The sequence below is a fragment of the Equus przewalskii genome, chromosome 15, assembly GCF_037783145.1.
Source record: "Equus przewalskii isolate Varuska chromosome 15, EquPr2, whole genome shotgun sequence".
Taxonomy (NCBI): domain Eukaryota; kingdom Metazoa; phylum Chordata; class Mammalia; order Perissodactyla; family Equidae; genus Equus; species Equus przewalskii.
Genome location: NC_091845.1, coordinates 9,293,495 through 9,312,342, shown reverse-complemented (window position 1 = coordinate 9,312,342; position 18,848 = coordinate 9,293,495). Strand labels below are relative to the sequence as shown.

At 41.4% G+C, this 18,848-nt stretch overlaps 1 protein-coding gene across 11 annotated transcripts in view; it reads right to left on the bottom strand.

Moving 5' to 3' along the window:
- Positions 1-18,848, bottom strand: part of RAD18 (RAD18 E3 ubiquitin protein ligase) — a 161,129-nt gene that overhangs the window by 11,357 nt on the left and 130,924 nt on the right. For 3 of the 11 annotated variants that reach the window (XM_008532476.2, XM_008532478.2, XM_070576670.1), the window contains one exon: positions 1,639-2,509. The exons of the other annotated variants lie outside the window; for them this stretch is intronic. In XM_008532476.2, the coding sequence (XP_008530698.2) occupies positions 2,407-2,509 (103 nt within the window). In that variant the 3' untranslated portion in view covers positions 1,639-2,406. Of the gene's footprint in view, positions 1-1,638; positions 2,510-18,848 lie in introns of those variants that run through there. 11 annotated transcript variants of the gene reach the window in all.

Below are 18,848 nucleotides of genomic sequence, written 5' to 3'. Positions count from 1 at the left end.
CTTTACTGTGGATGTTCCAGGCTAAGCTGTACGGCCCCCTCCCCTGCCATTCACATACTGAAGTCCTAGCCCCAGTACCTCAGAATGTGATTGCATTTGGAGAGAGGGTCTTTAAAGTGGTAATTAAGGTAAAATGAGGTCATGGTGTCCCTATAAGAGGAGATTAGGGGGCCGCCCCGTGGCCAAGTGGTTAAGTTCTCGGGCAGCCCGGGGTTTTGCTGCTTCTGATCCTGGGTGCAGAATGGCACCACTCATCAGGCCATGCTGGGGCAGCGCCCTACAACTAGAATATACAACTATGTATCGGGGGGCTTTGGGGAGAAGAAGAAGGAAGAGGGAAAAAAGGAAGATTGGCAACAGATGTTAGCTCAGGCGCCAATCTTTAAAACAAAAAAAGGTGCGGGCAGGGGGGGATTAGGACCCAGACATGTGTGACCAACGAGGAAAGATCATGTGAGGACACAGGGAGAAGGTGGCCGTCTGCAAGCCAAGGAGAGCGATTTCAGAAGAAATCAACCCTACTGACAACTTGATCTTGGGCTGCAAGCCTCCAGAACACTGGGAAAAAGACAAATTTCTCTGATTTAAGCCCCGCTGTCCGTGGTACTCTGCTATGGCGGGCCGAGCACACACTCCATGGGGCTCGGCCTGTGCACTGTAGGATGTTTAGCAGCATCCCAGGCCTCTACCCACTCATACCAGTAGCAACCCTCCCACCCTACAGCTGTGACAGCCAAAGTTATCTCCACACATTGCCAAATGTCCCAGGGTGGCAAAAATCCCCCCCTCCCCACCCCCCGGGAACACTGGTTCCGATGGTCTCTGGTCACCTGTATATTCCCAGGGCTCAGCACAGTCACTGCGGCCTACCTAAGTAGATAACCAAATACTTACTGAACGAATTCTCTTGCCTGGTTCCCTATCTCAGGTCTCACCACTGCCAATCAAACTCCTTTTAATGCAATTAAAGTAGTAATTACTTCGTTTAATTTATAGCAGATGTGTAATTTTTAATGAAAACAAGCAGTTTTCATTTTAGCATAATTTCTGGCAACTCTGTGACATAAATATCACATCAATGTTAAACCCTATTTTGTTTGATATTGCTCACTGACCTCATATCACATCCTTTGATAGATTCAGTGAGTGGCGCTGCTTTTAGTTTCCTTAATGCATCCCTCATGATTTTAAGCAGATGAAATGACTATGACAAATTCTTATATAACATTTGAAGCTCAAGGGACTCATAAAGAAAATAAATGGCCATTAAGTGTGAAACACTTAACTCTAAGTCATAACAAAACTCTACACGTTATCCAGAAACCCAAAAACATATCAAAAAGCCAAAGTCAATGGAGATATTCTTTGGAAGGGGGAAGTCACAAAAGTCCCTGGTACATTCATAAATTTGTTGTCGTAACATTGTCACTTTGCTGTCACGTTATTTGAAAGTTGATGTGTTTGGGTTGGGCGGTGGCAGGGGCTGGGAGTAGGGGCGACTCGGACATGCCAGAGAGAGGCACGAGGAACTCTGGGGGAAGCGGGAACTGGTGGACATTTGGCACAGGGATAATTTCCGACCAACCCCTCGCAATGATTTGTACTCAACTATTCACAGGGTACTGTCTAAGCACATTATTTTAAGTTGATAGAGAGTTTATTCATTTATAAAATCCATTTACTGCATTCTTTTTTAATAGCTGGGATTCAAAGTATTAAAAATTTGATTTACCCAAGTGAAAAGAAAGACTAACTAATCATTGTTAAGTGCCATTCCCGAAGAATATGCCCAATGTTTCAAAGTTGTTGTTTGTGGCTTTAAATTACAATAGTAACATCCTACTCCAAGAATGCGCGAGACACAGGTCTAACGAGCGACCACATTAAACTTGGGCAATAACCACCAGGTGACTGCGGTCACAGGCAGCTATGCTGGCATCCAGGATCAGGTGCTTACACACGCCAAGGATGTGAGTAGGACATCCTGCCATTCCAAAAACATGGAGGCTCTTAACTCCTCAACTGCTCCTTGTGGTGGAAATGTTGAAGAATCCTTTTCTGAAGGTGGTTTCTCCATGGAAGAGAAGGAAGATGGTTTAAATTCTGAAATTTAGAAACAAAAACACTTTGCCAAAAAGTCTATGAACTCTGCAAAGCTGGTGAACGTGCAGATGTCCATAATTTGAGAGAGAGATGTTTCAGAGGCAGGAGGTGAGGATGTTTTGTAAATTTTTTTTCCCCCGGAAAGGCAGAAAAGAATGAAAATCAGTTAACCACAATATTTAGAATTCAGCATCTTCACTTGGGCATTTGTGAGTATGAATATGAGATGGATATGAAATCTATTTGGCAACACAAAGTACGACATTCTGATCACTATGTTGGGAAAGTTGGCAGAAGCCCACGCTAATTCCTATTTCGCTTATTTCTTGGCTCCATCTCAGCACTTTCAGCTGATCTTGTGCGACGATTCCATCTTGGACTGATTTCTGTGTCCTGAAGATCATTTCTGAAACAGTAAAAAGGAAGTGGCATCTTAGAAAATAATGATCGCTATTACGCTACAGCAGTTTCTAGTTTAAGGTGCTGTCACAGGCATCGTTTCGGTTAACCCTCCAAAGAGCCCCTTCTGCTCCACTGACAAATCTATTATAACACTTATCCTTGCTATTATTCTTCTTCCCACCTTGTAACTGAGGAAACAGCGACTCAGCGGAGACTACAGACCATAAATGACAGAGCCAGGAGTTGAACCCCTTTCTTCTGAATCAAATTCTAGCAGGTTTACACTTCTGCTTAACATGTAGAAAGCTGCAAAAAAATTTGCTCCCATCCTAACAACAAGACCAAGTCAGACAGTCTAACAAAATCATAATTTGTCTTGATCCTGTCAGAGAGCTGAGAAAAAATTTGAAAGAAAGATAAGCCCCTCCAAAGAGACAGGAGCCACACGAATTCTCCCACTTCTGGAAGAGCACTGGAGAAAGAGGTGGCTGTCATGCAACCAGATAAGATGAAATCTACTATCATTTTAATAAAATCTAAAACAAGGGCTAGTACTGAAGCAGCCTGGGACAAAGTGAGTCCACACACACGCAAGCTCTTCTCCAGGAGCCTCCATCAGGTGCTCACGAGAAAAACCAGGAGCAGGGCAGAAGCCTGGAGAGAGCCCACTTTCGTGGCACAGTATAAGGCTGGTGATGGGAGGCAACAGGGGTCAGGCAGAAAGCCCTGCCTCTTCCCTCTCCTAAGAGGCAGAAGCTTTAAGTTGCTGAGGGTAGAGCAGGAAACTCACTCACCCATGGGGCTTAGGCAAAGATTCACTACCTCTGGGGAGAAGCAGAGGTACATCAGTCTGCCTGAGGAGGCAGGACAGGAAATCGTCTGCAAGAACACAGGCAGAGTCACTGTTGCCGGAGAAAGGACAGAAACAAAGACGTCTCCCTCTGGAGGAGGGGCAGAAAATCATCTCGGGCTGCTGATCTCACACAATGCCAAGCTGAGGGTGGGTCAAGGCAGTCTGACTACCAGGAGAGGAGGGGGAGGAGAGAAAGCTGAGAAAGCCTCGTCCTGGAGACATGGGCACACAGGGCCTGCCTAAGAAGGAAGCTGCACCAAGGAAACAGAGAACCCCCAGCTGGGCCCCACCCTGAGCCCGGCATCAAGGAATACGCAGTAGCAGTAACTGGCTGAGGGAGAGGTACCGATATGGAGAAGAGACGGCCCTCTGCAGGGCAGGCTTGCAAAGACGGCTGAAAGATAAACGGGAGCAAAATCAGTGACAAAAACTTTCCTGCAGTCCAGCCCCGACACTAAGCACCAGGTAAAAGCAGCCCACTGCTACAAGAACATGACGCCTCTGATGCACTGAAGGTCTTGTCAGTGACAAGAAAACCCCACCTGAGGTCACTCCCCCACGCCCATTTCCAGGCATAAGTACTATGACGTCAGTCTCTACGGTCCTTCGCAGTATGTCTAGCATTCAAGCAAAATGTATGATACACAAAGAAGAAAAAACAAAAAGAAATCCATCATCAAGAGATAAAGTAACCAAGAGATACAGACAGAATGACCCACATGTTGGAACCCTAGGACCAGGACCTTAAATAACTATGATTAATACGGTAAAGGCCCTAGGAAAGATGGACAGCATGCATGACAGATGCTCCACGGGTGGCTCTGAAAGACAAAGGTCATTACTGTCCTTCCCTCTCCACACCTCCCAGAATCTGAGGTACTCTCCCCAGGTGTCAGCATTGTTGCTCTTTCTCCATCTCCACAAAATCAGCGTATTCCTTTCCATTAGTTTTAAAGTTACCTTTTTTTAATCATCCCCTGCTCAAATTCAGCCCTTTTACCCAGAAGGGTCAGGTGCAAGAGGGATAAGAGCATTTTTATAAAACTTTCAGAGACTCAGTATGTTTCCCACTTTGACCCATGCAGGCCATGGTAAGGCTGGATACAAGTCCAAAATCCCAAGGGGGCCTCTAGGGGGAGGCTGCCTCCCTTTGCCAGAGGCTCCAAGCAGGAAAATCATTAGTCATAAAGACTAGCTCAGAGGGGTCATTAGGCTTGTGGGAACTCAAGGGTAATAGCATTTCTCTCTGTGTGGCTCTTTTCTATGAGAGAATTTGTTCTGGAACTCAGTGGATGGGGATTATTAACTACATAGGACAATTCAGATGTAGAAGGAACAATAATAGTAACTGAATCAGCCCAAAGGGCCTCAGCTACAGGTCACATTAGCTTCCCTTCTCCACTGTGAACCTTGCCCAAACCCCCTGAAAATCAGTTCAGGTGCCTCCTTTCCCCACAGGACAGGGTAGGATGGTGAATCTGGTACCTATATCCAACAGAGCCATAAAAGTCTGAGTCCTCCCCTTCCCGAAGTTCAGCAGCACATCCCGATGGTGCAGATGGCCTTTCCTCTCCCTTAGTGACAGGGAGACCTCGGGCCCCACTCCTAAGCAGCAAACCCAGAATAGCCAAAACAATTCTGAAAAAGAAAAATTTACACTGACAACACCAAATGCTGGTGAGGAGTGGAGCATGCGGAACTCTCATTCATTGCTGGTAGGAATACAAAATGGCACAGCCACTTTGGAAGAAAGTTTGGCAGTTTCTTACAAAACTAAACACATTCTTACCAAACAATCCAGCAACTGCACTCCTTGGTATTTACCCAAATGAACTGAAAACTTATGTCCACACAAAACCTTGCACTTTATTCCTAATTATAATAACATACATATCACTTTACTTGTAACTGTCAAAACGTGGCAGTAACCAAGATGCCCTTCAATAGGTGAGTGCATAAATGAACTATAGTAATCCATATAATGAAGTAGTATTCAGCACTAAAAAGACATGAGCTATCAAGCCGCAAAAAGACCAGGGGCAAGCTTAAATAAATATTATTAAGTGAAAGAAGCCAATCTGAAAAGGCTACATACTGTCTGATTCCAACTATATGATGTTCTGGAAAAGGAAAACTACGAAGACAGTAAAAGATCAGTGGTTGCCAGGGGCTTGGGGAGAAGCAGGGATGAAGAGGCGTTTTAGGGTAGGGAAAGTATTCTTTATACTATAATGGTGGATACATGTCATTATACATTGTCAAAATCCATAGAACATTCAACAAAGAATGAAGCCTATGTAAACTGAGAAAAGAAAATTCGAGGCCTCACACTAGCTGGTTTCAAGACTTCTTGTAAAGCTGCAGTAATGAAGACTGTGTCGTTGGTGAAAAGACAGGCGTACAGATCAATGGAACAGAACAGTGATTCCAGAAACAGACCCACACATATATAGTCACTTGATTTTCGATAAAGATACCAAAATTATTAAACGGAGAAGGACAGTTTCTTCAATAAATAGTGCTGGGACAACTGGAGACCCATATATAAAAAAGAAAAACTGAACCTCAACTCATATCTTATACCATTTACAAAAAATTAACTTGAAATAGGTCATAGACCTAAATGTAAAACCTAAAACTTCTAGAACATAAGAGAAAAACCTTTGTGACCTTGGGCTAGGTAAAGATTTCCTAGGTAGAACACAAAAAAGCACAAAATCTAAAAGGAAAAACTGATCAATTATTTCACCAAAATTTAAAACTGTCTTTGAAAGACACTATCAAGAAAACGAAAAAGCAAGCCACAGAGTAGAAGAAAATATTTGCAAAACGCATATCTGATGAAGAATTCTCAAATCTCAATAATAAAAAAAAAAACCCATTTACAAAATGGGCAGAAGATGTGAGGCGGGCATTTCATCAGAAGACAGAGGGCTGGCAAATAGGCACATGAAAAGAAGTTCACATCATTAATCCTCAGGGAAACACAAATTAAAACAGCAGTGAAATACTACTATGCCTCTATTAGAATGGCTTTTAAAAAAGACAGTAACCGAGTGCTGGCCAGGATATGGAGCAATTAGGACTCTCAACATTGCTGGTGGGAGACAACAGTTTGGCAGTTCCATAAAGGTCGAACACAGATTTACCATACAATCCAGCAATGCCACTCCTAGGTATTCACCCAAGAGAAAGGAAAACTATGTGCACGTAAAATACTGTACTCAAATGCTCATAGCAGTTTTATTCATAATTCTCAAAACCTGGAAACAGCCCAAATGCCCATCAACTGTTGAATGGAGAAACAGACTGTAGCACATTCACACACTGAAATACCAGTCAGCAAAACAAAGGAACAGACTACTGATCCATGTAAGAACATGGATGACGCACAGAAGCATTGTGCTAACTGAAAGAAGTTAGACACAAAAGGCTACGTTATTGTATGATTACATTTATATAACATTCTGGAAAAGGAAGAAACTTCAGGGACAGAAAACAAATCAGCGATTGCCAGAAACTGGTAGTGGGAGGAGGAGATTATTTACAAAAGGGCACCAGGTGACTCTTTCGTGTGACGTAAATATTCTAGATTTTAATTGTAATAGTGGCTACATTACTATATATGTTTATCAAAACTCATAGAACTGAACACCTAAAACAGGTGATTTTTACCATCAAACCTCAATAAACGTGATAGAAAAACAAACATCTATACCATAGTATTAGGATATACCTATTACATTTGCATTACTTAATTTTTCCCTCTGTAAATTTTATATACTTGCCTTTACGAGATAATGAAAATTGAGAACTTTCTTTGGCAATCTATTATAATATGATAGTCATAGATAGGCCTTTGGTAGTGGTTCTATCAAAGTTCACAAAGGAAGCTTATTTTTCTCATAAAAGCAGGCTGCGATACAAGTTACATTAAGTTTGAGGGATGTTTTACTGGAAAAACACAAACACAGCAATAAAATACAGCAAAGGAGTCCGAGTGTGTTCTGGTCACCCCACAAAGTCAGGAGGGACTCCCACTCAAAATTTGGTTTGGATGTTGAGACTGATGCCAGCACATACACGCACGGCAAGGGGGTATGAAAAGGTTTATTACTCACATAAAGAGGCTTTCTGGGGAGAGCAGGGCACGCTTCCCAAGTTGGCCTGAAAATAGCCCAAGAGCAGAGGAAGGAAACTGCCTTGGGGTCTTTATGGTGGTTAGTGGGTGGGGTCAGAGTGAGGGTTCCCACGAATGGACAGGGGCTTACAGAGTTTGCCAGTGCCAAGGGAGGCAGCACCTGAGATTTCTTATCATCTGGACCAGATGTGGGGCCGGGGGAAGAGGGAGGATTGAGACAAAAGCTGTCAGCAAGCACCAAAAAGATGGGATCAGACTCTTTATGACAGAGTGCAAACTGACAAAGAACTTGGTCCAGAGAATAGGTGAGTACAACGGGAAAAGCACTAGGCTTGGCTTAGGACTCAAGACAGTTCACCATCCTTTTGGGCTCAGATTTCTTATAAAACAAAATGAACAGAAGTTCTTCCCTACTCTGAAATCACAAGGATTAAAAAGTAAAATGAATATGAAATTACCCACTTAGGTGACCAGCACATATCAGGAATTTGATAGATACTAGTTAAATTAAGTACATCTGTCTGCTCAAACACCCAGAAATAATTTCTGCTGATTTTATTAGTATTCACTTCCTAATGAAGGCATTTCCTAATAATTGCACAAAAGAAAGAAAAATATATCAGCTAACGTGCAGCCTTTCTGGGGATAAAATAAGTTCTGTCTCTAGATAAAGGCAACAGATCTAGATTTTTCAACAGATAATAGAAAACTCTCTGGCAGGCAACATCAAAACAGAAGGGAGAATCAATATGCTACATGACAGAATTGGTATCCAAAAATTTCCTTTACAGGCTCGAGGCAAGAGCTGACTCTTAGAAGAGGAAAAGTACGAAGGATAATAAATGCAGTAAGAACCCGTACTTTGGTCCAGAAACAATTTCCCAAATTCAGGATAGGAAGCCCTGGTTTAAGGGCAGCATAGGGATACTAGGTTCAAAAGGAATGGACAGTGAGAGATGGTCAATAAGCAAAGAGATTAAATTTAAGATTTTCTAAAGTCAAATAAGCAATACAAAAGCAATCAGAGTGATAACTCTGGACAATTTTTGCATTGTAACATTTACTGAATATAGTTCTCAGCAGAACGCTTTAAAAGGAACACAGACAGACTAGAGCCTGTAGAAGTGTCTGGGACTTGCAGAGCCAGGGAGCCTTCCAGATTCTTTTGTCTTAATGGACCATCCCTCTTCCAATTACAGGCAAGGCCACTGATGAATAAGATCGTCGCCTGGAGGCACGTCCACAAGTTCACTCTGCCTTTAGCCTGTCTGGCTCCCCATCCACAAAGGACTGTAACTGGGGCAGGCCAGGCTCATCCACAGTAAGTTTTTGATGGGCTTTTGCTCCTTATTGCTCCTAGGTGGTTTCCATTCCCACCATTTTTCTCATCTAACTCTAATTTTTAAGGTTTTTTGTTTTTCTATATCTTTTTTGCTTCACGTATTTTGGGGCTCTGTTGTTAGGTAGATACATGTTTATAATTATTATATCTTCTTGATAGATTGATCTTTTTATCATTATAAAATCTCTTAGTCTCTAGTAACAATTTTTGTCTTACAGTTTATCTTGTCTGATATTACTATAGCCATGCCAGCTCTCTTTGGGTTATTGTTTGCATGATATATCTTTTTCTATCCTTTTAAACTTATTTGTGTCTTTGAATCTAAAGTGTGTCTCTTATAGACAGCATATATTTGAATTACATATTTTTTAAAATCCATTCTGCCAATCTGTCTGTTAATTGAAGTGTTTAATCCATTTATATTTAATATACTTACTGATAAGGTAAGATATATGTATGCTATTTTGCTATTTTTCTTTACATCTTATGTCTTTTTTTGCTCCTCTGTTCCTCTATCATTGCCTTCTTTTGAGTTATTTTCTAGTGTACCATTTTAATTCCCTTGTCATTTCTTTTATTATATTTTAAAATTTATTTTCTTAGTGGTTGCCCTGGAGATTATAATAAACATATTAATAACAATCTAGCTCAGATTAATACCATTTTAGTTTCAATAGTATACAAAAACTTTGCTTCTATATAGCTCTATTTCTTTCTCTCACCTTTCTGCTGTTACTGTCATACAAATTACATCTTTATCCACTGTATGCCCATCAACACAGATTTATAATTACTGCTTTGGGAAGTTCTTTTAAATCAGATGTGGAAAAAAAGAGTTACAACAAAAAATGCATCTATAATGTTTTTTATATTTACCTATACTTTTATATTTATCTTTACTGGTACTCTATTTTTTCATGTGGATTCAAGTTACTATTTAGAGTCCTTTGACTCCCTTTATTTCTTGTAGGACAGATTTCCTAGTGACAAATTCTTTCAGTTTTTGTTTCTCTGGGAAGGTCTTGATTTCTCCTTCAGTTTTGAAGTATAGTTTTGTAAGATATAAAATTCTTGGTCGACAGTCTTTTACTTGTATCATTTTGAATATGTCATCTCACTGCCTCTGGCCTCCATAGTTTCTGATGAGAAACCACCAAATCCCCTTGTAAGTGAAGAATCTCTTCTCTCTTCATTTTTAAAAAATTTTCATTCTTTAACACAGTCGCTTGAGCTTCTTAGATGTATAGATTAATGTTTTTCATCAAATTAGGAAGTTTTCAGTCGTTATTTCTTTACACGTTCTTTCTGCCTCTTTCTCTTCCTCCTCTCATTATGGGGCTTCTATTATGTATATGCTGGTATGCCTCTTGAGGTCCCACGGGTCTCAGGCTGCTCCTTATTCTTCATCCTTTTTTCTCTCTGTTCCTCACTGAATAACCTCAATTGGTTCTATCTTCAAATTTGCTGATTCTTTCCTCCACTTGCTCAAATCTGCTGGCGAACCCCTTAGAGAATTTCTCATTCCAGTTATTATACTTTTCAACTCTAGAATTTCTTTTTTTTTGTTAAAATAATAATTTTTATTTCTTTATTGGTATTATCCCTTTGGTGAGATCTTGTTCTCATTCTTCCCTTTAGTTCTTTGAACATATTCAAAATAGCTAATTCAGAGATGTGTTTAGTAGTCCAACGTCTGAGCTTTCTCAGGGACATTTTTATTGGTTGCTTTCTTCTCCCTGTGTATAGGCCACAGTCTTGTTCCTTCATATGTCTTGTAACGTTTTTTGTTGAAAACTGGACATTTTTAATAATATGCTGTGGCAACTCTGAAAATCAGATTCTCCTCCTTCCCCAGAGTCTGTTGATGTTGGTGTTGGCTGTTGTTATTTAATGACTTTCTGAATTAATACTGTAAATATGCATTCTCTGTTGTGTGTGACCACTGAAGTGTCTGCTAGATGAGCTTAGCAGTCAGCTAATGATTGGATATAAGTTTCCCTAAACACCTGAGACCAGATAACACAGAAGCCCAAGGCAAAACCAGTCTTTGCTAAGGGACTCTGTGTGTGTTGGTGATAATTCTGCGTTAGCTTCTACTTTCTGCTTGCACAGAGCTTCATGGTCAGCTAAAGTGAGAGCTTAGGACCTTCTCAGGTCTTTTCTGAGCATGCACAGAGCCCTGTGCACGAATGTGACCTTCTAGATTCACAAAAATATGTCAGAGCTGTTCAAATTCCCCACGGAAATCTTATTTTCCAGCTTTTCCTTTTAAGCTTTTTGGTTAGCATATTGTTTGCCCCAACTGTGTCCCCCCCCGCCCCCCACAGATGGCTGTGAAGTTAATCAATTGTCTCTAATTGTTTTAAACAAACACCTCAGGGGAAAAGGCCTTTCGCACTGGGTGAGCTCCAAGTCAGGTAAAGTAAAGACAGTCTTGCAAGTGGGAGTCTTCTGGGGAACCATCAGACAGGTGAAAAAAGAATTCTCTGGGAATAGGCTTTGTAGGAGCTCCAACTTTTTGCCTCCTCTGGGGGTTGCCAGGCTGCTGGTCTCATCATAATCGTGGACTGCTAGCTCCCAAGGAGAATGGGAACAGGGCACATCAAATCACCACAAAGCTCACTGTTCTTACCAAGATTCAGCCACTTTTGTTGAATAAATGCTCCTTGAATTGCTGCTGCTTTTGGTTAATTTCCAGAGTTTTGAAAAAGTTGATTCTGACAAGTTTTGTCATTGCTTTCATGGAGAGAATTTTCAGAGGTCCTTATTTCACCATTTGTCTTGACATCATTATTCTTTATCTTTTTTTACTTTTATTTTTTCAGCTTTTGACTCATGGTCTTAATATCTCTAAACTTTCGCATGTGAAATGTATCATCTTAATATTTTATTGTTGTTTATTTGGCTTGTCTTTTTAAAAAATTTTAACAGGATGTTCCGCCTTATATTTAACTTCTATAATATTATTATTTTTCGTTCTCTTACCTTGTTTATAATTACCCTCCAAAGCTTTTAAGTAATATTTTTCTCCCATATCTTCCCTCTTTGATCTGCCTTTGTAATAGCTGGCATTGAGCATGGCTATAGTGGTAGTGAAAGAAGCAGCCTGGGGGTTTGCAGCAGAGTCCCTGGCAAGGATCTCAGTAGTTCTCCCAAAGTAACTCTCTACAACACCTCATCCCCAAAGATGCAGGAACCCTAATAGGATAACCCACTCCATAATTTTTTTCCATGCATATAACACACTTATTTACTGGAATAATGACACTTAATAACATTTCACAGACATGGCAGGTTTTAAACTCCTTGGTCTCTAGAAGGTATAATCAATGGATTTTCAAGCAAACATTGCCAACAGCATGCTGTTAGCCAAATAGGGGACCGTCCTGGGGAGAACATGGTGACCAGGAAGCACTGAATCCACTGAATACAAAAGCCATGCCTAGGAGATTTGGCCATTTATTATAGCCTGCTTTCAAAACACATTATTCCCAGAATGATTTACCCTCCTTCTTGGTAGCGCCATAGAAAGAACCTCTTGGTGTATAGCTCCTCCTGCCTTATGTTGATTAGAGAGAGGCTGGTCAGAGCAGGGGCCATTCCAAATAGGGTTGGGTTTTATGACTATTCTTTTTTTTTAAAAAAAAAAGCACAGGATTAGCTGTTTCCCTGCTATGAGTACTTTCAATTGTTTAGGCACTGTATGGAGCAAAGGACCCATCCAGAATACTAGGGCATAATCCTGAATAAGGACCAAAACCTAACAAGCACATTACGTGGAAGAAAGAAAAGTTACAGGCCAGCTTCTCAACATAATAACAAAAAATTTTAAATAAAATATTAAAACCAAGTCTAGAAACACAGAAAAGAGTTAATACATCATTCCCAAATTAGATTTATTTCAGGAATGCAATCTTCCTTTACCATGTGAAAAATCAATCAATGTAATTCACATTAACAAAATAAAGGAGAAAAATCATATGTTCATCTCAGCAGAAAACATTAAAAAACACGATAATATTTAACATCCATTCATGTTAAAAACTAGGAATACAGGGTAAAATATTGAATGTTTTCCCACTAAGATCGTGAATAAGAATACCCTTGTTACCATTTCTATTTAACACTTAATAAGCAGTCCTAACCAGTACAATTAAGCACTAAAGAAGATATAAACGGTATTATATGGAGATGACATGGTTACAGATGTAGAAAATCCAAAAGAACCTATAAACTATTAGAAGTATTAAGCAAATGTATTAAAATTCCTGAATACAGGGTTAAGGTAAAAATAGATTAGATACTAGCAATAAGCAATTAGAAAATGGCTAAACGACAAAATACCATTTTTAATAACATAAAAAAATCAAATACCCAGAAATAAATTTAACAGAAGATATAAATAACCCCTACCCAGAAAGGCACAAAATATTAGTAAGAAAAAGTTTTAAAAAGCTAAACAAATGGATAAATATACCATATTCATAGATTAGAAACCTCAATACAAAAGAGTTTCTAGAAAATAACATAGGAAAATATCTTTATGACCTTGAGGTAGACAAAATTTCTTACATATCACTTAAATGCATTAGCCAGAAAGTAAAAGACTGCTAAACTGGACATTATAATTAAGAATTTCACCATTAAGAGAGTTTGAAAAGGCAATTCATAGTGAAAAAAGATGTTTGCAATACATACAACTGACAAAGGACTCATGCTCAAAGTACACAAAGAACTACTACAAATAACAAGGATCAATAATCATGACTGAAATTTTAAAAGCTAAGAATACCAAGTGTTGATGAGCATATGGAACTACTGGAACTTCCATCGTGGATGGCAGTTTAAATCGGTACAACCACTTTGGAAAGATGTTCAGCAGTAGCTACTGGATATGTGCATATCCTAAGACCAGCTACACCACTCCTAGGTATACACTCAACAGAAACAAATGTGCACCACCAAACGACATTACTAATTATGTTCCTGACAGCCTTATTCACAACAGTCAAAAACTCTAAACACACATACACCTACCAACAGTAGAACAGATAATAAATGGTCACTTATTATTCACACAGTGGAATATTATAGAGCAGTGGTTCTCAAATGTTAGCATGCAGAACACCTGAGGGCTTATTAAAACACAGATTGCTGGGCCCCATCCCCAGAGTTTCTCATGCAGAAGGTCTGGGGTGGGACTCAAGAATTTGCTTTTCCAGTATGTTCCCAGGTGATGCAAATGCTGTTAGTCAGATCACACTTTGAGAACCACTGCTACAGATAAAGCAATGAAAAGTGACAAACTACTCCTATCCAACCACGGAAAAAAATCTCATGATGTGGTGTCAAAGAATGACACCCAAGAGTAATACTATACGATTCCATTCATATGAAGTCTAAAAACAGGCAAAATTAATCCACGTGGTGTACAAGTCAGAATAGTGCTTACCTCTGGTGGGGTGAGTTTTGACCGGGAGGAGGCGTGAAGGAGGCTCCTAGAATGCCAGTCGTGTTCTACATCCGGGGCTGGGTGGTGGCTGCACAGGTGTTACGAGCCTATTACCTGGGTAGCCCCCAGTGAACCACACCTGCTGTCTCTGTGCACTCCCTTCCCCTAGAATCTGGGGCTGGTCCTGTGACTCACTTTAATCAATAGAACGTGGTGGAAGTGAGGCAGCACAGTTTCAGGACAAAGTCTTAAGAAGGCCTGAGAGAGTTTGTATTTTACTCTTGGGAGCTATATCAGTCTGGGTCCAATCGGGATCATAATAATTTGACCAGAAAAAGTTTAATATAAAGAATTACCAACTGTAACAGAGGACTGGAGTAATGAGGGATTGGCTAGTAAGAAGCAAAGAGAATCCCAGAGAATACAGAAATAGCAGATAGAAGGACTAGCCACTACCTCTAGGGCTGAGATGGGCACTGAAGGAAGAGCCCCTCTCCCCTAGACAGATGCAGACACCTGGTTGGAGAGGGCGCAACTGTGGCTAACTGAGAACTCGAGCTATAGGCAGAGCAATGAGCTGCTGGCCTGTGTGTGTCGTAGCACCAGGCAGTGGAAAGGCCGCTTTCCTGCAGAAACCTGGCCAGTGAGCTTAGCTCACCACAACCAAGAGGCAAAACCCCTTCTTGCAATGTCTCTCCAACGCCCTCTACTGATAAAACTTAACATCAGGAGAGCTGGCAAAGGAAAAATATTTAAAGGGCCCAATTCAATTTTCACAGATCAGGCAAAAAGGATGAATTTGGAGCTGAGGCAATAAATTGATAACTGGCATAGTAGCCCTAAGCCTCTATATAGGAAATGCAACCATCCTGCTGGGAAGATCACATGGAGAAGAACAGGCTCCCAGGCTACATGGAAAGAGAGAGAAGTGCAGACATCTCAGCTGAACACAGCCTCTTAACTGCCCTGCCAGCTGCCTGCACACCACACCAATAAACACCAGAAGTCTGAGGCCAGCCCAGACTGAAAAATCATAGGCAGATAAAAATGTTGTGGTTTAAGCTCCTAAGATTTAGGCTGATTTGTTCCACAGCAATTAAATACTCAACACAAACTGTCTCTGTCTAATTTCTGTTTTGGTTCTCATTGCTGCATTAACAAACCATTCTCAAACCTAAGAGGCATGAAACAACATAATCACCTATTGGTCATATTCTAGATCTGGGCAGGCTTGGAAGAGATGGCTTAACTGGGACTGGATGATCCATTTCCAAGAAGGCTCACTTACACGGCTGGCAGGCTGGTGCTGGCTGCTGGCTGGGAGCTCAGCTAGAGGGGCGAGCTGGGCCCTCAGTCCTCCTCTAACTGTCCTCTCCCCATGCCTGAGTTGGGCTCTGGTGCTGGCTGCTGGCTGGGAGCTCAGCTAGAGGGGCGAGCTGGGCCCTCAGTCCTCCTCTAACTGTCCTCTCCCCATGCCTGAGTTGGGCTCCTCACAGCAGAGAGGCTGAGTTCCAGAGGAAGCATCCCATAAGCGACTGTTCTGAAAGGAGAAGCCCCTCTACGCAAACGTTTACCCAGTTTCTTCTCACATCACACGGCCAAGCCAGAATCACTGTGGGCCTCAAGAGTGTGAACACCAGGAGGCGTGGTTCACGGGCCACCAAAGTACCTAATCCCAGGTGTATTCAGTAGTAAAAATTCATCAAGCTGTATGTCTAAGATTTGTCCACTTTAACGTATGTATGCTAAACTTCAATAAAGTCTCCCTGCTCCCCAAAGAAAGACAGCCAAATTAGTAATAGTTCTCCACCAGAAAATACAACAGGCTCATTAAGTGCACTGCAAATGACTTCTCATGGGGTTAAGATGAAATGCAGATTATCAATAAAGAAAATAATCCTTCCTTTTCTAATTTTGTAAGAATATTAGAGATCTATTTCCTAAAATTTTCTTTTTTTTTTTTAAGATTGGCACCTGGGCTAACAACTGTTGCCAATCTTCCTTTTTTTTTTCTGCTTTATCTCCCCAACGCCCCCCTCCCCCCGTACACGGTTGTATATCTTAGTTGCATGCCCTTCTAGTTGTGGGATGTGGGACGCCGCCTCAACGTGGCCTGATGAGCGGTGCCATGTCTGCGCCCAGGATCTGAACCCTGGGCCGCCGCAGCGGAGCACATGAACTTAACCACTCAGCCACGGAGCCGGCCCCTAAAATTTTCTTTTTAAGACACTATGAGATAGAGTTAAAAAGATTTGCAAGTGGCAATCCTTCTCCATTCACAGGTTCTTGAAGTTACGTAGGCTGCGTCACTAACAGCTACAACCCACTAGTGAGCGTGTTAATGAACACTGACGGACACGTTCCTTCTATTAAGTGCCCACTATGGCCCACCCGGGCACTACGCCAGGTGCAGAGAGATTCAAGCTCTAAGGAACACACCCTCTAGAAGGGGGCCAGGCGTTAAGCACGGAGTGCTGCAGGAGCAGTCAGGGGCTTCTGAACAGAGCTGTGAAGAGGGAAATGACAATGCCTATCTAGATGAAGAAGGGGGACAAAGCAATCGAGGCAGAAGCAACAGCAAGGTACAGAGGTGTGGCAGCATGACTCTGAGGCAAGCGTGAGTAGCTCAGCTTGGCTGAAATGGGAGTTGTGGGCTGGGGAGGGGAAGGAAGGGAATGAATTCCATGAACCAGCAGCTAGGCTGGGGCCGTGACAGGGAGAGCCTTGGATGCTGGGGAGTCCCTGTAGGACTTTGAAGTATGACAGAGAGAAGACAAGTGTATTCTAGTTCTCACTGGCAGAATGGACTGTGATGACCAGAGGCAGAGAGACAGCTGGACGGCCGCTGCAGCAAGATGGAGAGAAGAACAAAGGCCCTAACAGAGGTATTACAGAGCAATCTACAGTAGTGCTTCTCAAAGTGGGGGCCCAGAAGCAGCATCAGCAACACCTGGGAGCTTGTTAAAAATGCAAACTATTAGGCCCCACCCCAAATCTACTGATTCAGAATCTCAGAATTGGAAACAGCCGAATAATCTGTGTCCTCCAGGTGATTTTAATGTATATTTAAGTCTGAGAGCCACTTATCCATAGGACTTTGCAACAGACTAAATGTGAGCAGTAAGGGAGAGTGAAAAGTTGAAAATGATACTACCATTCACTGAGAGAAAGGACAGTGGAAGAAGAGCAGGTCTGGAGAGAAGGAACTTAGACTCTGAGGCAGGCATATCTTCCCCACATTTTATGCATAAGGAAACTGAAATCCAGAAACATGAAATGACATACTAGGACCCTATTTCTTCCTATTTTCATTCTGTTCAATGTAAATATATCTTGTAGCTCAAAATGGTAAGATGAACCAATATTTATGGATGTAAGAATCCAAGACCAGTCTGTAGGAAATAGGTTTCTTTTTGCTGCTTATGAAAATACTGCTTCATATGGTGCACTGTGTTGCTAATAGAACCTCTCAATTATTTACCAAATTAAGAGAATGTGTTGGAACTGAAATAGTATGTTATAGGACCAACAGCTCAAATATTCCACTTGTGGTACCACAAAATATGCCTGTAAGCTTAAGATGGGTATTTGTAAACTGCCACACTTTGTTGAACAGTAAAGCTGTGGAGGTTTCTCCTGCTTCTGCCTCTAAAGCTACATTACGGCATAAGCTTGTTTCACCGTTCTATACTCAGCTGGGATCAGGAGGCCTGGATTCTGATCCCGGAGGTGCCACTAACCAGCTGTGGACCTTGAGCTAGTCAATTTACCTCTCTGGAGCTCAGGTTCCTTCTCTGTAAAATACAGGGATTGGACTAGATGAGCGCTTACATCCTCCCAGCTTTCACACTTATTATCTGTGAGGATTGAGCAATGGGATTTGTTTGCTAAGTGCTTCCTTATAATAATGACTTTAAGATGTCATCATTATCAAGAATGGGCTTGGGCTTAGGAATTCTGGGCTACAGCTTGTCACAGCCGTTACTGTCAGGATTTACTTCAGCATGAACAGGGTGATTCCTGGTACAAGAGGACAGAGGTAGCTAAGGAGAGGCCTCCTCTCCGAGAATTAATGCCTATTAATTTAAATAATGCTTAGGTGAGAGTCATGCAACCAAAATCTCAAACTTTCAAAAAATGCTATTATTTAAACCACCAAGTATCTCATCGGCCTGATAAACCTACTCATAACATTTCCCTGTATATGTCCCACTTGTCCATTCTCCCAGTGATTCAGCTACGAAATTACAAAATGTCAGCACAGTGAACCTCTCCTTTGGAAAGACAGTATAGCTTACTAGTTGAAAGAACGGACTTTTGATGCATTAGGTTAGACTCTCAGCTCCCTCACTTACCACTTACGGCTAAGTGACTTTGGGATGGAGATTCACCTCTTTCAGCCTCAGCCTTTAAGAAAGGTAAAGAGGTCAACAGTATCAAATACTGCTAAGAAGTCAAGGAAGACGAGGTCTAAAAAATGTCCTTTGGATTTAGCAGGACGGAGGTCTTCAATAACTTTAGTGAAAGCTATTTCAGAAGAATGATGGGACGGGCT